The sequence below is a fragment of the Sturnira hondurensis genome, unplaced genomic scaffold (genome assembly GCF_014824575.4).
Source record: "Sturnira hondurensis isolate 20B ecotype Veracruz unplaced genomic scaffold, ASM1482457v3 Scaffold0021143, whole genome shotgun sequence".
NCBI lineage: Eukaryota > Metazoa > Chordata > Mammalia > Chiroptera > Phyllostomidae > Sturnira > Sturnira hondurensis.
In genome coordinates, this window is record NW_028093774.1 from 2,333,165 (window position 1) to 2,349,807 (window position 16,643).

Below are 16,643 nucleotides of genomic sequence, written 5' to 3' on the forward strand. Positions count from 1 at the left end.
GCCAGGTTGGAAGGAGCAGCACTGTGGGGGCAGATGATGAGGGTGTCATGGTTGTGAGCCCAGGTTCCCGGGTGCTGGGCTCCACCAGCTGCCCCTGTGAGAGGCCCCAGGGGTCCCATCCTCTGTGAGCTGCCTGGGGAGCCAGCGCCCTTGTTGGCAATAGACTAGACGGCACAGGCCCCAGGGCCCGGGCCCTTTCCAATCAAGCTGTCAAAGCCTGGCCTACAACCCAATCTCACTCCTCACCAGGAGCATGGCCTTGTACTTGATGAGGGAACAACAGGGCCCTTCAGGTAGCCCAGGCAACTTTCTCTCAAGGGGACAGTGTCCGAGCCTCTCCAGGGACAGCTTCCAGAGCTGCGTCAGCCCTCAGAGAGACCAGCCTCAATATCACCCCCATTTTTGAGATGAGCAGACTGAGGGCGGAGCAACCTGGCCTGGTCTGGCCGATCATTCATGCAGTCAACACATATTTATTGAGCATCGACTCTGTGCCAGGCCCTCAGAGGGCATGGGGGGCCTCAGAGACGAATCACACACAGACCTTGGGCCCGAGGCACTCATGGCCTGGCAGGGCGGTTGGTCACTTGGAAGGACACTCACGATACAGTGGTCAGTGTGGTGTTAGAGGTAGCACAGGTGACCATGGGAGCACAGAGGAGGGGCCCCTGGCCCAGCCGGGGGTCGCAGGGAGGGCTTCCTGGAGGAGGTGACACCTGAAGGGGGCTTCAGGGAGTGAGCAAGAGTTAGGGTTCCTGGCAGAGGGAGAGGCCTGTGCAAAGAGGTGAGGGCAGACAATGGCATATCGGGGTGGCAGCTGGGGGTTAGGGTGAGGCTGGTCCAGGAAGGGCAGTGAAATTAGCAGCGGACAGGGGGCTCTGAGGGACGTGAAGCAGGAGAGAGTTGGCCGAGGGCTCTCTGGGAGCCAGCGTGGAGGGTGCCCCCAAGGAAGAGGATGGGGAGGAGGGGTGGTGGCAGTGGGCTGCACAGGAGGGTGGGCACGGCCCTTGTCCAAGGAGTCCAATTCTGCCGCAGGTCCCCTCAGCAGGGCGGGGGTGGGGGTGCAGGCTGCCAGCCCCGGGGCTGCAAAGTGCAGATCACGGGGTCCAGTGGCTTGAGCGTAGCCTGTTCCTGCAGCCCGAAGCGCTGCCCGGGCACCAGCCGGAACTCCAGCCTCTGCAGCAGCTTGGCCATGACTACCTTCACCTCCATCTGTGCGTGGGGCAGGGGAGGGGGAACAGGCCGTCAGTGAGCACAAACATTGTGGCCGCTGTGTCCCCAAGCCCCAGCCCAGGGCAGCCCTGAGCAAGACAAGACGTCATCACATGGTCACTTCTGCAGCCCCGGCCTCCTACCTGAGCAAACTGCTGCCCGATGCAGGAGCGGGGGCCCAGAGAGAAGGGGAAGTAGGTGAACCTTGGCCTGCAGGGAAAAAGGCATCAGGAGGTGGCCACCCCACAACAGGCTGGGCTGGGGTTCGAACACATTGAAAACAGCAGCTGCCTCTGCCAAGCTCTGGCCTGGCACCTTCTCATGTCTGCTCCCCTTGAGCCTTCCAGAGGGCCTGTAATCACCCACACTTCCCATGGCGGAACTGAGGCTCGGAGAAGCGACTCGCCCAAGGTCCCAGGCCCCTTACTCATCTGGGTGGCTGCATGTCCGGTTCTGTGCAGTCTGGGTCTGGACTTAGGGGTCTGTCTCTGGAGCTTGCTCGCCACCACTGCTTCAGCGCTTTAACACATTCGCTCCCTCGGTGCCCGCCCCCAGGGGAGCCCTTGGTATTCCCATTTCTCAGATGGGAACATCAAGGCCAAAAGAGGTGTAGTCACTTGCCCAAGTCACAGGGCTTCCCAGTGTAAGGGATTGGTTATGAGCATGGACTCACACCCCAGCTCTGCCACTTTCTGGCTGTGCACCCTTGGGCAAGCTACCTAACCTCTCTGAGCTGTGGTGTCCTCCCCCATCAAAGGGGGCTCGGTGGGGTTCACGACTTCCTCACGTTAATCTGGAAGGCTACATGGGCTCAGTGGGTGCAGGTAGCTCATACCAAGAGAGCCCCAGGACTGCCCTCCCACCAGGCCTCCCCTCGGGCACAGCTCGAAGAGAGACTTACTTGGGTGCTTTGGGGCCGAAGCGATCTGGGTTGAAAGTCAGTGGGTCCTCAAAGTATGTGTCCATCCGCCCCATGACGTAGGTGCTGAACTGCCAGGCAGAGGGGACGCTTGTCTCTGGTCCCAAGGATCAGTCCCCTCACGTCTCCCCCACCCTCTGTGGCTGCCCAGTGGGGTGCCTTGGAGCAGAGGAGTCCCCAAGCCCCTACCCCTGCTGTACTCCACCCACCCATCCCTTCACCCCACATCCCCCACCCACCCATCTGGGCCCGCGAGGAACCCCGCTGGCCCCTAAGAGGAAGAAAGGGGACAGCCAGTGTGCCGCTGACCCCCAGCGGGCGTGCTACACGGTCCCGTGGGAGAGCCACTAGTGCCCTTGCTTTACGGATGCGGAAACTGAGGCTCGGAAAGGGTTATGATTAGCCTGAAGCCACTGAGCCCACAGGCCGGGTCTTCTGTGAGGCCATCTTTCTCTAGATCCCGAGAACGGCTGCTGTTCTAGGCTTCTCTCCGACACCAGGCTTGTTTGGGGGCACGGAGCTGAAGGCCCCGCTGGCCTTTCACCTCCGCACTGGGGTCTGTGCCCCGTGGCCTGCCCCCATCTCTTGGGCGCTGGGTGCCAGCCTGCACCAGGCATCTCCCTGAGCTGCACTGTCTCCAGAACCCAGGCAGCGGGGCAGAGCAGCGGCATCTCAGCTCTGCGGGGGTGGGGGCGGGGGGGGGCAGGGCCTCAGTCGAGCAGAGGCGCTGCTCTGCCCAGGGATTTGATCTGTGACGTCCATTATCCCATTGACTTTTCTCAAAAAACTGTGACCCAGGTACCAGTGACCTCATCTTATGAGGATGGCACTGAGGCCTGGAGACTCAGGGTCTCACCCAAGAGGACCCAGCCGGCCGGGAGCAGGGCTGGGCTGGGAGCCCGGGTCTGCCCACTCAAGGCTCATGGGGCTGCACACACGGGTTGAGGGTCAGCCTCGGGGTCCTGTCCTGCCTGAGGTCTGAGGGCATATTCTAAAGAATCGGGCATTAAAGCAGGTGGTATTGGTGCACAGGTGTTTTAAAAAAGATAAACAGAATAAAGAACCACACACATGGATGAATCTTTGGCACATGCACCCTGGGAAGGCGTGACAGAGCCCTGGGGAAGGGGTGTCATGCAGAAGGGACTGGAACCAGGGCATTCTCCTTCACAAAGATAGAAACAAAAGCTCGCTCTGCTGTGGACTGAATGGTGACTGTATTTGGACATGGGTCTTACACGAGGTAACTGAGTTGAGATGAGATCCTTAGGGTCCAGTATGACTGGACCTGCTCCAGTATGACTGGGGGCTCTACCGGAAGAGGAGATGGGGACGCAGACACACACAAAGGGCCGTGCCAGGACACGGAGAGAAGGCGGCCATCTGCAAGCCACAGAGAGAAGGGCCGAGGAGACCAGCCCTGAGAGCTGCTTGCTCTCGGACTTCCAGCCCCAGGCTCTGAGACGTGTGTTTCTGCTGCAGAAGCTGCCCGCCTTGAGCAGACAGATACACGTCCCCCCTCCACCCCACACAAGATCAATTCCAAGTAGATAAGAACTTCACTTTTGAAAGAAAAATGTAAAATTGTTAGAAGACAATGGCAGTGAATATGCTGACTGCCGGCTAGGGAAAGATTTCTTACACAAGACAAAGAGAACCAACCACTGAAAACCTCGGAGCCTCAGCGTCCTCAGCTGGAAATGCCCCCCGCTCCAGCCTCCCCCCTGGAATGTCACAGGGGGCAGTGTAAAGGGGAGAAAAAGACCTCACAGGGCAGCCTGTGCTGAGAACAAGCTGCACACTTCCCTGACCTCAGAGGGGAGCCCAAGTCAGCACCAGCCCAGGGGCGGTAGGCAGGTGGGGCCCCCACTCACCAGGAGTGGGGTGTTGCCAGGGACCCTGACCCCGTCGATCAAGGTCTCCTCTTCCAGCAGGCGGAAGGTGCCCCACGCGGGCGGGTACAGCCGCAGCGACTCTTTGAGGACCTGCAGGAGCCGCATGGGAGGTGGCGAGAGAAGTTGGGAGGCCCCAGGGAACGTGCCCTGGCCCATCTCTGCTCCCACTCACGGCGCTGAATGTGCACCCAAGTCCAGGACTGGTCCTGGACCCCTTTCCATTCAACCCCCCATACGATGGAGGAGAAACTGAGGCCCAGAAAGAGAAGGGGGTTTTGCAAAGCCATGGCACCAAGGGCCTGGACCAGGAGCCAGGCCTCCCTCTGAATCAGGGGTCCCACCCCTGGAGAACCCCCACAGATCAGACAAGGCCTCCCTTGGGCCTACTCTCCCAGGGGAGGGGGCACTGAGCCTGCAGAACCCTGGCCAAGCTGGAAAGTGCAGATACAGCCCCCTCACTGATGGGCTGGTTTCTGACTTTGCCTGCACGTTGGAATTACCTGGGAAGCCTCCATAAGCTGCAGCCCAGGCCCACCCAGCGACTTTGATGTCACTGGTCCAGGGGCAGTGTGGGTGGGATTGTTTTAGTCTCCCAGGGGACCCTCCTAAGCAGTGAGGTTAGAGAACCCCTGTTCTAATGGGCTACGGAGGCTGCAAGCCTGTATGGATGAAGGTAGGAACATCTGCCCAGAAGCTTCTGCCCTCCCGACACACACACCTGGGACAGGTACTGCAGTCTCCCCAGGTCCTCATAGTCAAGGTGCCTCTTAGAACCAATGACCTCATCCACCTCGGCCTGCAGCCTGTTGGGTCAGACAAAGACAAGTTCATCTCCAAGGACAGATGTCCCCATGTGAGTTTCAAGAAGGGGATGGAAGGAAGCATGCAAGAGGGGTCTGGGGGTCCCTGCCTATGAACACTGCCCACCCTGTTGTTGAAGATGTCCAGGAACCGCCGCATCCAAACCCAGGTGCCCGAGCAGGCGGGAACAATGCCCCAGGGCCCTTTACAGGCTGCCCTTTGGGTTCACTGCTGGGAATCAGCTGCAGGAAATCAACGCGCTGAGGAACACGGCTTTGCCCACAGACGCCTGTCTCAGCCCGTGTCACCGGCTGGAAGCGGTGGGCTGAGCGGTGCAGGGTTGCTGGTTGAGTGGACTTGGGGACACGCACTGTTAGAATGATGTGCAGCACGAGAGCGGATGGGGACCCCCTCACACCCACTGGGGGGCTGTTATCAAAGACGGAAGAGCGCACGTGTGGTGAAAGAGCATGCGTGCGGTGGGGACATGGGGAAACTGCAAGCTGGTGCACCGTGGCGGGAGTGTGCGTGTGCGTGGAAAATGGCATGGCAGGTGCCTCAGAAAGTTAAACACAGGGTTGCCACACGACCTGGCACTTCGACGTGTGGGAAAGTAAGGCCTTGAGTAAACCTTTGCACACTCGTGTTTGGAGCAGCGTTATTCACAATGGCCACATGGTGGGAGCAACCTACGCATCCACGGGTGGACATACAAGGCGTGGCCCTTCCATGCAAGACTCCACAGATGACTCCGTCCCATGAAAGAAGGACATGCTGACACCCGCGGCCTCATGGATGAGCCTGAGGACAGTGGCGGGAGGGAAATGAGCAGGCACCAGAGGCCACACAACCCTGACCCCATGTACATGCATGGGGCACGCAGGGCGACTGAGCAGCAGACAGGAAGTAGAATGGGGGTCACCAGGGGTTTGGGCGGGGGTGGGGAGTCCATGTTCAATGGGAGCAGAGTGTCAGTTTGGGAAGGTGGGAAGGTTCTAGGCACCGGACAATATGACCACACTGCATGATGCCGCGCTGTCCGGTTAAAATAGTTAAAATGGTACATTTTAGGTTATATGTGTACGTTTTCCCATCGTGTTTTTTAAAAGTGGATTTGGGAAGAGGTTGCAATAATGTGGGGTGAAAGTTAACCGTAAACTGACTGGGTGGGTGGGGCCACCATGGATGAATTTTTTAAGTTATTATTTTAACTTTTCTGCTCTTTTCCAAAGTTCCTATAAAGAGCATATTATTATTACATCCCTTTGGAAACCTAAGAAACTATTTCATATTCTCAAGAAGCCATTCACATGCCCTTTTGTGCTGTGAGAGCTGCTAACAGCAGGCCCCGCTCACCTCCCCAGAGCTCCCCACCCCCACGCCACACCCGGTGGTGTTTTCTTGGAGAGCTGTCAACTTTGGCTCAGTCAGTCTGGGCCACCGCGCCTAAGGGAAGCGGTTCCTATGTAAGGACACCAGTGGCCCCGGCACTTGAGTGGGGGTCCTGCTCAGGCCTCAGTGGCAGCCCGGGGTCAGGCACTAGGTATGCCGTGGGGTGAGAAGGAGCCACTGCCTCCGGCCCCTTGGAGATGCCAGTTCCCTGATTGAAACAGACTTGAAGCAAACAGTCCCAGAAGGAAATGAGCTGAGAAGATGCTAGTGGCTACTTTAGGGATCTGAGAAACAGGAGAAGGAGATGGGGAGGAAGAAGAGGAAGGGAGGAGGAGGAAGAAGAGTTGTCATTCTCCAGGAGAGAAGCAGGGAAAAGCGCTTCCAGAGAGGGAACAGCGTATGCAAAGGCCCTGGGGTGAAGAGCAGCTGGACACCGTGTGGAGGGCTCATCCCTGGGAGGTGGGAGCAGGTGGCCCACTAGGAATGAGGCATCAGGCAAACGCTGCACCGACATCAGGGGAGTCTCCCAATCCCTGGCCCCCCCCCCATACCTGGCCAAGATCTCGGGCTGGCGTGACAGCTCCATCACCGTGAATGCCAGGTGGTTGGCAGAGGTCTCGTGGCCTGCAGGAAAGGACAGAGCGGCTGTAGACTCAACTTCCAAGACTCCAAACCCCTGTGGCAGCTCAGGCCCTCACTTCTGCCCCCTACTGTTGTGCTGGACATACAGATATAAAGGGATGCCTGTCCACTTCCACGTCACCTGATCCTGCCAGTGTGGTCAAATAAACACCACTTGTCCCCATGCATCCACTTTTCACACTCTGAAAGGCCCTTCCTCCAACCATCCTTGAGCCTGGCCTGGAGGGACATCTGTACACATTTTGTGGAAGAGAAAGCTGAGGGTGAGAGAAATGTGTGTCTCTGAAGCCACACAGCAGGAGTGACAGGGCTGGGACTTGAGTCATGCAGGCTTTGGAGCCCAAGGCTGTGGGCACCAGCGCCTGAGGTCTGGAGGGGGCACACCTCCAGTGGCGGGGACCGCCGCCTCTGTGGGCAGGGGTCCGATTCTGAGTTCTGGCAGGATCTGGCCAAGGTGATGGTCCATAGGCTCCGCTGGCCTGGGGAGGAACTGCCTGTATCACTGGAATTTCCTCTACAGGGGTAGGTGGCCTCCCAGCTGGGAACCACTGCCTGCCATGGGGTCCCGGTGGGGGTGGGGCTGCCTCGGGGGAGAGAAGGGGAGGCACCTCGCAGCATGTGGGTGCTGGGAAGGGAGGCCTGGCAACTCCCAGGGAGGGAGGGAGAACATCAGGGCCCTGTCTGTCTGTCCGTCTACCACCACCACCAGATGACAAACTTTCATCCTGTTCACTCCTTCTCCCTGAGACTAGCACCCATCCACTTGTTCGTGCATGTCATCTAGTCTTCACGGGCACCTACTGCGCCTGGGCCCAGGAATACACAGGTGAGCGGAACAACATAACCTCTCGCCCACCAAACCTGCCATCTGCAGGGGGACGGGCGTCATGGAGCCACACCAACAAATAGATAACTGAAACCATGAGATGCATGGGCAGAGAAGCTCTGAGCACCTTGGTGAGCTTCGAACTGGGGCCTAAAGAGTCTGGGCAATCACTGAGGGCTTCCCTGAGGAAGCAGCACCTGAGAGATCCCTGAAGAGTAAGGAGAAGTTTTCTAGGTGAAGACAGATACTCAAGAAATATTTAATGAGTAAATAAATGAAGCTGCTTCCCACAAATTCTGAGTGAGGGGGAAGCTTGAATTCACATGCCAAGCTCGTCTGACTCCAAAAAGACGCCGTCACAAGTCCCCATGACTGCCAGCTCCATTAACAGGTCAGGGGCCACCAAGGGGGCCTCCTGGGCCTCCCTAAGCAGAGAGAGGAGGCTCCCACTCCCCTCATCCTGGCCCCCCAGTTCCGCAGCGTAACTCCACTGAGACAGCCAGAAAAATCTCTGAGTTGGGGTTTAAGGGAGCTCTGAGCCCTCGGTCGCCGATGAAACTACGAACCAGCAATGAAGAAGGTGACAAAGTTGTCCAGCAGAATCTCGTCGTCCTGGGCGCCCTCTTCAGCTGAAAGACAGGGAGCGGCTTAGGGCCCAGCAGCCATGCCTGGGATATGCATCTCATTCCCTTTCCCACAGCTCATGAAGACGCCCCCCCCAGGAGGCACCCGGCCACCCCGCCTTCGCTGGGAACCCCCACACCTTTGAGAATCTGCGTGAGGATGTCGGCGGGGACATTTTCTCCCCTCTTCAGGGCCTCCCTGCGACGCTGGACCCAGTCCTTGCCCACCTGGCGCAGAAAGCGGATGCTCTCCCGGATCTCACGCAGCTGTTTCCACTTCCCGGGCATGAACTAAAAGGAGATTCCAGGGCAAGAGGGTCCACTGAGGACATACACCCCCCTCTCCCCTCTCCCCTATCCCCCAGCTCCGAGATGACAATAAATCTCAGCAGCAAGTGGGGAGGTCTGAAGAATGTGAGAAAATTCTAGGAAAACATAAAGGAGCCAGGGAGACTAGATCAAGAAAGCTGACTAAGCCCCAAGCATCCATCGGCTTCCTCTGCCGGCTTCAAATCCCTAGAAAGGATGGGAGAGATGCCTGAAAACATTCAGAAAGCAATGGAAAATGAGAAGGCATCCCCGGAAGGATAGAGGCCATGGGGACTATAGTGAAGGAGGAAACCACAGCCAGAGGGCAGCGAGGTGGAATCGGCACCCCCCAACAAATGGGGCAGCGTCAGAGGACTGCCAACCGGGAAGGGATAGCTGGAGTTGCAGCAGCCGTCTTATGACAGTGAGGTTATGTGCTGGAGACAGTAGAACAAAAGAACATCCGGGAACATCCGGCACTGTGGAGCCATCCTAAGCACCCTAGATTGCCTCTTCTGGGGTCACTTTACACTAGAGAAAGATGAACTCTTAATTTACTTAAACCGGTTTCATGTTGAGCCTCTATTTCAGGCAATGTATGCGAACGCTAACCGAGTCAGAAATCACTTCAGACAGGCGTAGCAGCACGCAAAACTCATTCTGAAAACAAATCACTGGACGAGGTGCTCCCACGAATGAGGACAACACAAGGAAGGTGGCCGATCACGGGCAGGGGGCCGAGGTGGTACCTTGGCCAGGGTGTTGCGGGACGCGGTGATGCCCTCCAGTATTAGCTTCACTTTCCCAGACAGAGGCTTCTGGGCTCCCAGCAGCATGCTGGTCTCCATCCCAAAAGCTGCCTGGGGAGAGAGAAGGACTAGGTTATACCTCAGGGATGGGAGGACCAAACACTGGGGCCGAGCTCGGTGTCATTTGGCTGGAGACCCAGGCCCTGGCTAAGGACTGACAAGCATTGTGTCATTGACTCCTCAGATAGAGCCACATTGAATATTGTGAGGATTAAGTAGCATATAGTAGCTACTAAATAAACCTTGAGCCCTCCCCTGATGAGATGCATTTCGCCACTCCACACCCAGCTTCCCAGTGGATGGGGGAATGACCATGACTCTTCACTCACTGTCCCCAGCCTCCAGCTGCCTGAGCTGCCTTTATCTGGGTTTGGGGTTCACGGGGCCACTGCTAGGTCTGCCAAGGTAAGGATTCAAGCCATTACCCATGGGGGAGTTTGAGGGGGAGGTGGGCTTTGGGTGGGAGTCAGGGAGACCTTGGATCTGGTCCTGCTTCTGCCCCTGACCGGCCACAGGCCAGTGCCCACCCCTTGGGGCCCATTTTGAGAGGAGGAGCTAGTAGCTCCCGTCTCACGCTAGGTGTTTTGAATAGTGGAGGAGAGCTGAGGCTCGAAGGGGCAGCAGGCAGAGGAGAAAACAAGGGAAGAGGGAGGGAAGGGGAGCCCTCCCCGCCGCAGGCACGCTCCGCCCACCCCCGCATCCACCCACCCATCACCTTGGCCAGGATGTCCATGGTGGTGCAGGTCAGCATTTCCTGCATGGACACCGGGGTCTGCCCGTCCGCCTTGGCCTCCAGGATCTCCACCAGCTGCTCTGCTTTCTCATTAAATGTTCCCATCAAGCTGACCAAGGAGCTGCGGAGATGGCACGTGCATCAGTGGCCACCAGGACCAGCCCGAGGCTTCGGCCGTCCTGCAGCCCCTCTCTGGAGGGAGGCCAGTGTGCAGAGTGGAGGTAGGGCCCCTCACCAGCCCTTCTGGCCTCCTCACAAGGCCCAGCCCCCAGACTGGGGTTTCGGTAATCCAACCAAGCCTTGGGGTTCCACCATTCCCCTCCACTCAGAATGGCTGCCACCCTTTGCCCTTGTCCTCAGGGTTCCCTGGGTCCTCTGTCTGCCACTGGACCCCTCGACTTTGACTTCAAGGGACTGTGACAGAGCAGAAACTGCAGAGGGCCATGGGAAGGAAGAGAAGAAAGGTCTCTGGTAACTGCAGGACCCATGCAGTTTCCCCTCCAACCTCTGCCGGCCCAGCCTACTGCCCTGGCCTGTCTGGCCCCGGGCTGCCACCTGCAGCCTCGTTTTCCCATTCCACCCCCATCCTTGAGATGTCACAGTGCCCAGCCCTACAGAGACACGAGTCCTCAGACCCAGAGCTCCCCACCACAGCGCGTCCCCCCAGGACAGCCATCGGGCCCATCCGCCAGGCATAGAGCTTAGAAAGAGGTATGGGAGGAGGCTCTCGAATCCCACAAAAATGGTACCCCCGAGGGAAGGGGGCTGGGGGGAGGCTGCCCCTTGGCACATTATATATTCCTGATTTTATATGAACAGAAAGTGCCACTTTTGAAATTAAAAGCAATTTTTAATATTAACAATCTTGCTAAAGGATAGAGGGGTCTTCTATTTCCTACTCTAGTTCTTAAAACTTATCTAGGAGTTTGAAGTTTCCAAATGCAAAGTTTTTTAAAACATAAAAAAAAAAGCCGCACGGGAGAACAGAAAAAGTTTTTAAATCGGGAAAGAAAACCAGCTCTTCCTTGCTCATCCCGAGCCCTGCTCCTGCTTCCCACTCTCACGCCTGCATCAGCATCCTCCTGGCCAGGCTGCCCGCCCGCACCCCCCGCAGACTGCATATCCTACCCTCTGTGCCCGAGGCCTGACTGAAAGCACCACTTGGTCCAGCCCCTTACCACCTAAAACACTTCGAAGCACCTCGTCACTCTTAGGAGGGAGGCAATAACCCTCACCGGGACCCATGGGGCGCTCTGTCCCTTGCTGACTTCCATCCAGAGTTTTGCCTTCCTGTTCAATGGACTTTGGGCACCTCCAAAGCACACCACTCCTTCCCACCTCAGGGCCTTTGCACATGCTGCCCTTCTGCCCGGAGCTCTCCTCCCTGCCCCATCCCATCCCCATGTTCCGTTACCACCCTAATGCCTGTCCGCTCTCCAGAGGGACACCCAAATGCCACTTCCTGAGGGAAATGTCTCTTGAGCCCCACATGGTGTGCAAGCACACGCTTATTTGTGAAGTTATGGGCGGCCGTCTCTTTTTCTTTTTACATCATAGTCAGGCGGGCTGCTCAGATAGTGTGAGGTTGGCAGTCACGCCAGCACTGAGTCCCTTGCCAGTGCTGGAGACGCGAGCTTGGGGCTGGAGCGACTGCAGTACAGTGAAGCCCAGCCCCGTGTCCTTGGCGAAAACAACCAGGACCAGCGTCCCAGTGTCTTTCCATCCGAGCAATGTCTGAAAAAGCAGAAACTGGCCATTTGCTCTCACAGTTTTATTGAAAGTATGTAATAATCTTCTATGTGGATCATGGCTGGATATGAAACTAGCCAAGTAGTTTCTAGTTTTTCCTTGTTAGTGAATTAGAATTCAGTATCAAAACACTTTCTTCTCTCTCTCTCTCTTTCTCTCGTGTGAAGGGAAAGAGGGTTCATGGTGAAGCAGTGAGCCAGAGCGGCCATGACGCAGGTGGGCTGAACACGTCCCAAAGTTTCTTTCGTCCAGCCTGGCGAATTCTGCATTTGTAATAGAATCATCCTCCCTGCCTCACTGTGAGACTGAAAATAACAGCGTGGGGTGAGGGGGGGGCACCAGGCACCACCAAACTGCACACGGAGCCTGGGACGATGGTCGATGTCATGTTACAGGGATGTTACCCCAATTAATTTAAAAAATAAGAATGTCCTGAAGGCGTTTACTAAAGTGTGAAGTGCAGTTGGGACGCCAGGGTATGTGGGCGGGAGGGTCCACCGAGGCAATGGCCCTAGAGCTGAGTCACACGCACTGGGGGTGGTTTGAGTCTATGTCCTCTGTGACACCAAATCTGCCCCACGGCTGGGACCCTGGCGCCTTCAGGGGCCATCGTCACCCTGGCTCTTGGCACAAGCAGCATTTGTTAAATCAACGCTTCTTTCTCGTCCACCCCTCTGCTCGCGCCCCTGGCCTCTCTCCAGTCACACCAAGGCCTTTCCACTCACTACTCCATTCACACACCCCCTCACTCTGCGGACATTCCTGGAGGGCTGGTGGCAGGTTCAGTGGGGTGCTGGGCGCGGGGCTGCAGGGGCAGCGGGCTTCTCCAGTTTTCTGGAACACTGGGTCTAGTGAGGAGGTGGAGGAGGACCCCCGCAGTGGCGTGACCCTCAGCCTCACAGTGGAGCTCAGCTGTGAGGTCGGGGGACAAGCTCTTAAAGCAGGGCCACCTCATCTGGGTGTCAGAGGAGGCCTAGGACTCTCGGGGAGCACAGAAGGCAGGAGGGGCCCAGCGGATTCAGAAAAGTGGAGGAGGGAGGGTGCAGACACTGGAGGGGCCCAGGGGCCAGAAGGCTATGGGTGGGGTCTGACCTTCATCGTTCAGATGACAGGCAGCCCTTGGAGGTCTCAGGGCAGGGGAGTAGGATGGTCAGACCTGAATTTTAGCCAGATCTCTCCCTGGAGTGCAGTGGACACATTGGAGGAGGGAGACCGGAGGCAGAGAGGCAAAGAAAGCTGAGGTGGCACGTGTACACACGGGCCCACAGACTAATTACACACTGACTAGTGACTTCCCAGCAGGGAGACCTGGGGCGCGCTGCCCTCACCAAGTGAGCAAAGGTAACGTCTCCCCAACGACAGAGCGACAGCGAATGCCTCCTGAGTGCGTGCCCTGAGGAGGGCACGCTTCTGCGCCATTCCTGCCAAAAAGCCTAGGCTGAGCGTGACTGCCCAGATACAGCAGACGGACTCGGGTGGCAGCCAGCAGAACTGGCCTGCACTCTCGAGGTCCAGAAAGTCAGGGCAAGACTGAGAGCTGTTCTAGAGTGATGGACGAAGAGACATGGTAACCAAACGTAACACAAGAAGCCGGACTGGATCCCAGATGAGGAGACAATAGCCATAATTGCACAAATGATGAAATTCAAATACAGGTTGTGGATAACAATACTGGATTGGTGTTCAATGTCCTCGTTTTGATACCTGAGCCATAGTCACGGGAGAGAATGTCCTTGTCCTCAGGAAAAGCACACAGAAATATTTAAGGGATCTCAATGTCCCCAACTTACTCTTAAATGGCCTTTTAAAATGCACTGTATGAAAAATGAGTATATGCATACAAGCACATAGAGAATGATAAGTATATTTATGTATACACATAGAGAAAAAATGGTCAACACATGGTGAGTTAAGCAAAACCAGTAAGTGAATCTGGTAAAAGACATACAGGGTCCTCCAGGACCCTCCAGGCAGTCCCTCTGCGAATGTGAGATTGTCTCCCAGCAAAAGGTCACCTTCCTGCAAATGTTAAACATGGGCCTGTGTGACCCTGCCGTCTCCTCCTGAGTATACACCCAAGAAAAGCAGAGACGTTCCTGTGCACGCTCAGAGCAGCGTGACTCGCAGAAGCCGGAAACTAGAAACAACTCAAACGTCCATCATCTGATCTGTGGTCCAGCCACGCAGTGGAATATTATTTGGCGATGAAAAGGGATGCGTTTCTGACCCGTCCTGCAATACGAATGAACCACAAAAACACAACACCACGTGAAAGAAGCCAGACAGAAAAGATCACACTTTGTGTGATTCCATTCGCAGAAAATGTCTAGAATACAAAAATCTACAGACCGCAGCGGGTGGCTGCCGGGAGCTGTGGGCACCGGCGGGGCACGAGGGACGACTCCTTTTTGGGGGGTGATGAAAATGTTCTGAAATTGGCTATGGTGACGGCGACACGAATTTTGAGTATACCCAAACCCATTCAAGTGCGCTCTGTAAATGGGTAAATTGTATCTGAGTAGAAGTTCCTTAAAAATAAAATGTTACCCCAAAGTAGAAACAATAAGACAAAATAAAAGGCCCAACCAGGGGAGTTCTTTGGGGACAGGGACCCGCACCCCTCTCGGCGTCTTTGGCCCTCAACCCCTGATGCTCGCAAACCACATGGGGCCTCCCTTAGCCTCATGTCCCCCTGGCCGGCCACTTCCCTCTGTCCCTCCTGCCTGGGCGAGACCCCCTCCGATGAAGACCCTGCTCCCCAAGCCTACCCTCGCCAGGCAGCCCAGTGCCACCTCTGACCAGTGGGAACCCAGGCTGCCCGGCTGTGGCCACGCTCACCTTCGACTGAAGGCCAAGTCCATGACTCTCCGCTGCTTGTGCCAGCGCTCATAGTCACACTCGGATACCAGGCCTTGGCCAAAGAGCCTGTGGGACACAGATACCTGGTGAGACAGACAGGTGAGGGACCGCCTCACGGGCACGGGGCCCCCTTCGGGGGTCGTGAAATGCGCTGGGACTAGACAGAGGAGACGGCTGCACGATGTCGTGAATGATGTGCTGAATGCCGCTGAACTGGACCTCTAATGTGATTAAAGTGGTGGGCTTTATGGTCTGTGAACTTAACCATGATACGAAATAAACAAGTGGGAAAGAAGTGGGGTGATCGTGGGCCCCAACCTCCGCAGCCTCGCACTTCCACCTGCCGTCAGAGAGGCAAGAGGAACGGGAAGGCGCGAAAGACAAGGGTAGTGGCCACGGTGCGTGGGCATGCATTACAGGCCTGGCAGCCAGGACCTCGGACCCTAATGCTACCGCTCTGGAGCCTGTGGGCCCCCTGCTCACAGCCACGGGCCTCCCCCCTGGGGTCCCCTCCTCGCACCTTACCTCTCACCAAACACAGTCTGGATGGCGTGGTACATCTTGGAGTCCTTATTGTACTTGGTTGACATCAGGAACTTCTAAACATCCCCAAAAAATCAGCATCAGCCCGTGCACCCAAGAGGTTGCGAAGGACTTGGCAGTTTTGATTCTTGTGAAATGAACCCCAAAGATCCCCCGAGCTGAGTGCCAGCTACAGTGGAAATGCTTCACACCCATGACCCCTCCTAATCCTCCAGAAGTCCCAGCCTCAAGCAGCAGCATCCTGTTCGGGGCTGAGGAAGGCAGGACACCGATGGGGGAAGTGATTATCCTGAAACCAGAGCAGCTGGGGCGGGGCGGGGTGGGGGGGTGTTCTGGGCCACAGGAGAGACACGTGGCACAGATCTGGGGTTGTTGGTGCTGACCCAGCCATGGAAGTCCTGGAAGGCTTCCTGGAGGAAGGGTTAACTTCCTCACCAAGAGCCGGATGGTACAAGGGTAACAACCGACAACTCTGGTAGCAGTACAGCCCAGGTGTTAATGGCTCGGGCTGAGGAGTCAGCTGGCTCGGATTTGAGAGGCTCAACATCCTCACTCCACCTTGCACTAACAACTCTGACCCTGGGCAAGCTAATCCCTCCTCTGGACCTCAGTTTCCTCATCTTACCAGATGGGGAAAAGACGAGTGCCTGCCTGACAGTCCTGCTGTGAGGAGGAAATTTGTTCTACACGACAGAGCCGAGAATGGGGTCTGGCGCACAGTGGGTGCTTTGTAAACATCTCCAGGTGTCTTGCAGACCGTCCGGGTGTCTTGCCAGTCAGCCCTGAGGCGTGGTGGTACTTGTATGCTCATTTACATATAGATGAAGAAATCTGAGATTGAAAACTGGCCCAAGGTCACACTCACGGTAGGTAAATGGCACAAGATTTGGGTCCAGACCATTTGCTGTGGGGGAGGGGAGAGGCAATCTTGGTCCTCAGGGGAAGCCAGGGTCACTGGGTGCACCAGGCACAGGTGCGCAGAGCAGGAAGGGGCAGGAAAGGCCTGGCCTGGGGGGCGCTGAGCTGGATCCTGTGGGTGCTGGGAAATGGGGCGGGGGGTGATATCTCTGCTCTGTACTCGCCTGGGGGCTGCCTGTATCTGTGAGATTTGCTCCGGGGTCTAATACCAATTTTCAGCTGAAAGGAACCCCCCAAAATGGGTGACCCTACTGCCCCCCAGACATGGTTGTTTGTAAGTCCTGTCACTCACCACCCCACTCCCAAAGGGTTCCTCTTCTGCAAAAAGTTGTGACGGTGGAGGCCAGCTTCCCAGGCCCCCTCAAACACCCCTGAGCACTCTGAGGTCTGTGCCAGTCCCAACCTGGAGGAAG

At 56.7% G+C, this 16,643-nt stretch overlaps 1 protein-coding gene across 2 annotated transcripts in view; it reads right to left on the reverse strand.

Moving 5' to 3' along the window:
* Nucleotides 1-457: 457 nt before the first annotated feature.
* CYP46A1 (cytochrome P450 family 46 subfamily A member 1) overlaps nucleotides 458-16,643 on the reverse strand; it is a 30,252-nt gene continuing 14,066 nt past the window's right edge. Inside the window, exons 4-15 of one of the 2 annotated variants that reach the window (XM_037031544.1) lie at nucleotides 15,295-15,368; nucleotides 14,755-14,835; nucleotides 10,144-10,288; nucleotides 9,369-9,479; nucleotides 8,451-8,601; nucleotides 8,254-8,316; nucleotides 6,771-6,843; nucleotides 4,745-4,829; nucleotides 4,006-4,116; nucleotides 2,114-2,202; nucleotides 1,356-1,422; nucleotides 458-1,212 (exon numbers count right to left, since the gene is read on the reverse strand). In XM_037031544.1, coding sequence (XP_036887439.1) covers nucleotides 1,042-1,212; nucleotides 1,356-1,422; nucleotides 2,114-2,202; nucleotides 4,006-4,116; nucleotides 4,745-4,829; nucleotides 6,771-6,843; nucleotides 8,254-8,316; nucleotides 8,451-8,601; nucleotides 9,369-9,479; nucleotides 10,144-10,288; nucleotides 14,755-14,835; nucleotides 15,295-15,368 — 1,221 coding nt within the window. In that variant the 3' untranslated portion in view covers nucleotides 458-1,041. Of the gene's footprint in view, nucleotides 1,213-1,355; nucleotides 1,423-2,113; nucleotides 2,203-4,005; nucleotides 4,117-4,744; nucleotides 4,830-6,770; nucleotides 6,844-8,253; nucleotides 8,317-8,450; nucleotides 8,602-9,368; nucleotides 9,480-10,143; nucleotides 10,289-14,748; nucleotides 14,836-15,294; nucleotides 15,369-16,643 lie in introns of both variants that reach the window. The other variant, XM_037031545.1, reaches the window with a different exon arrangement.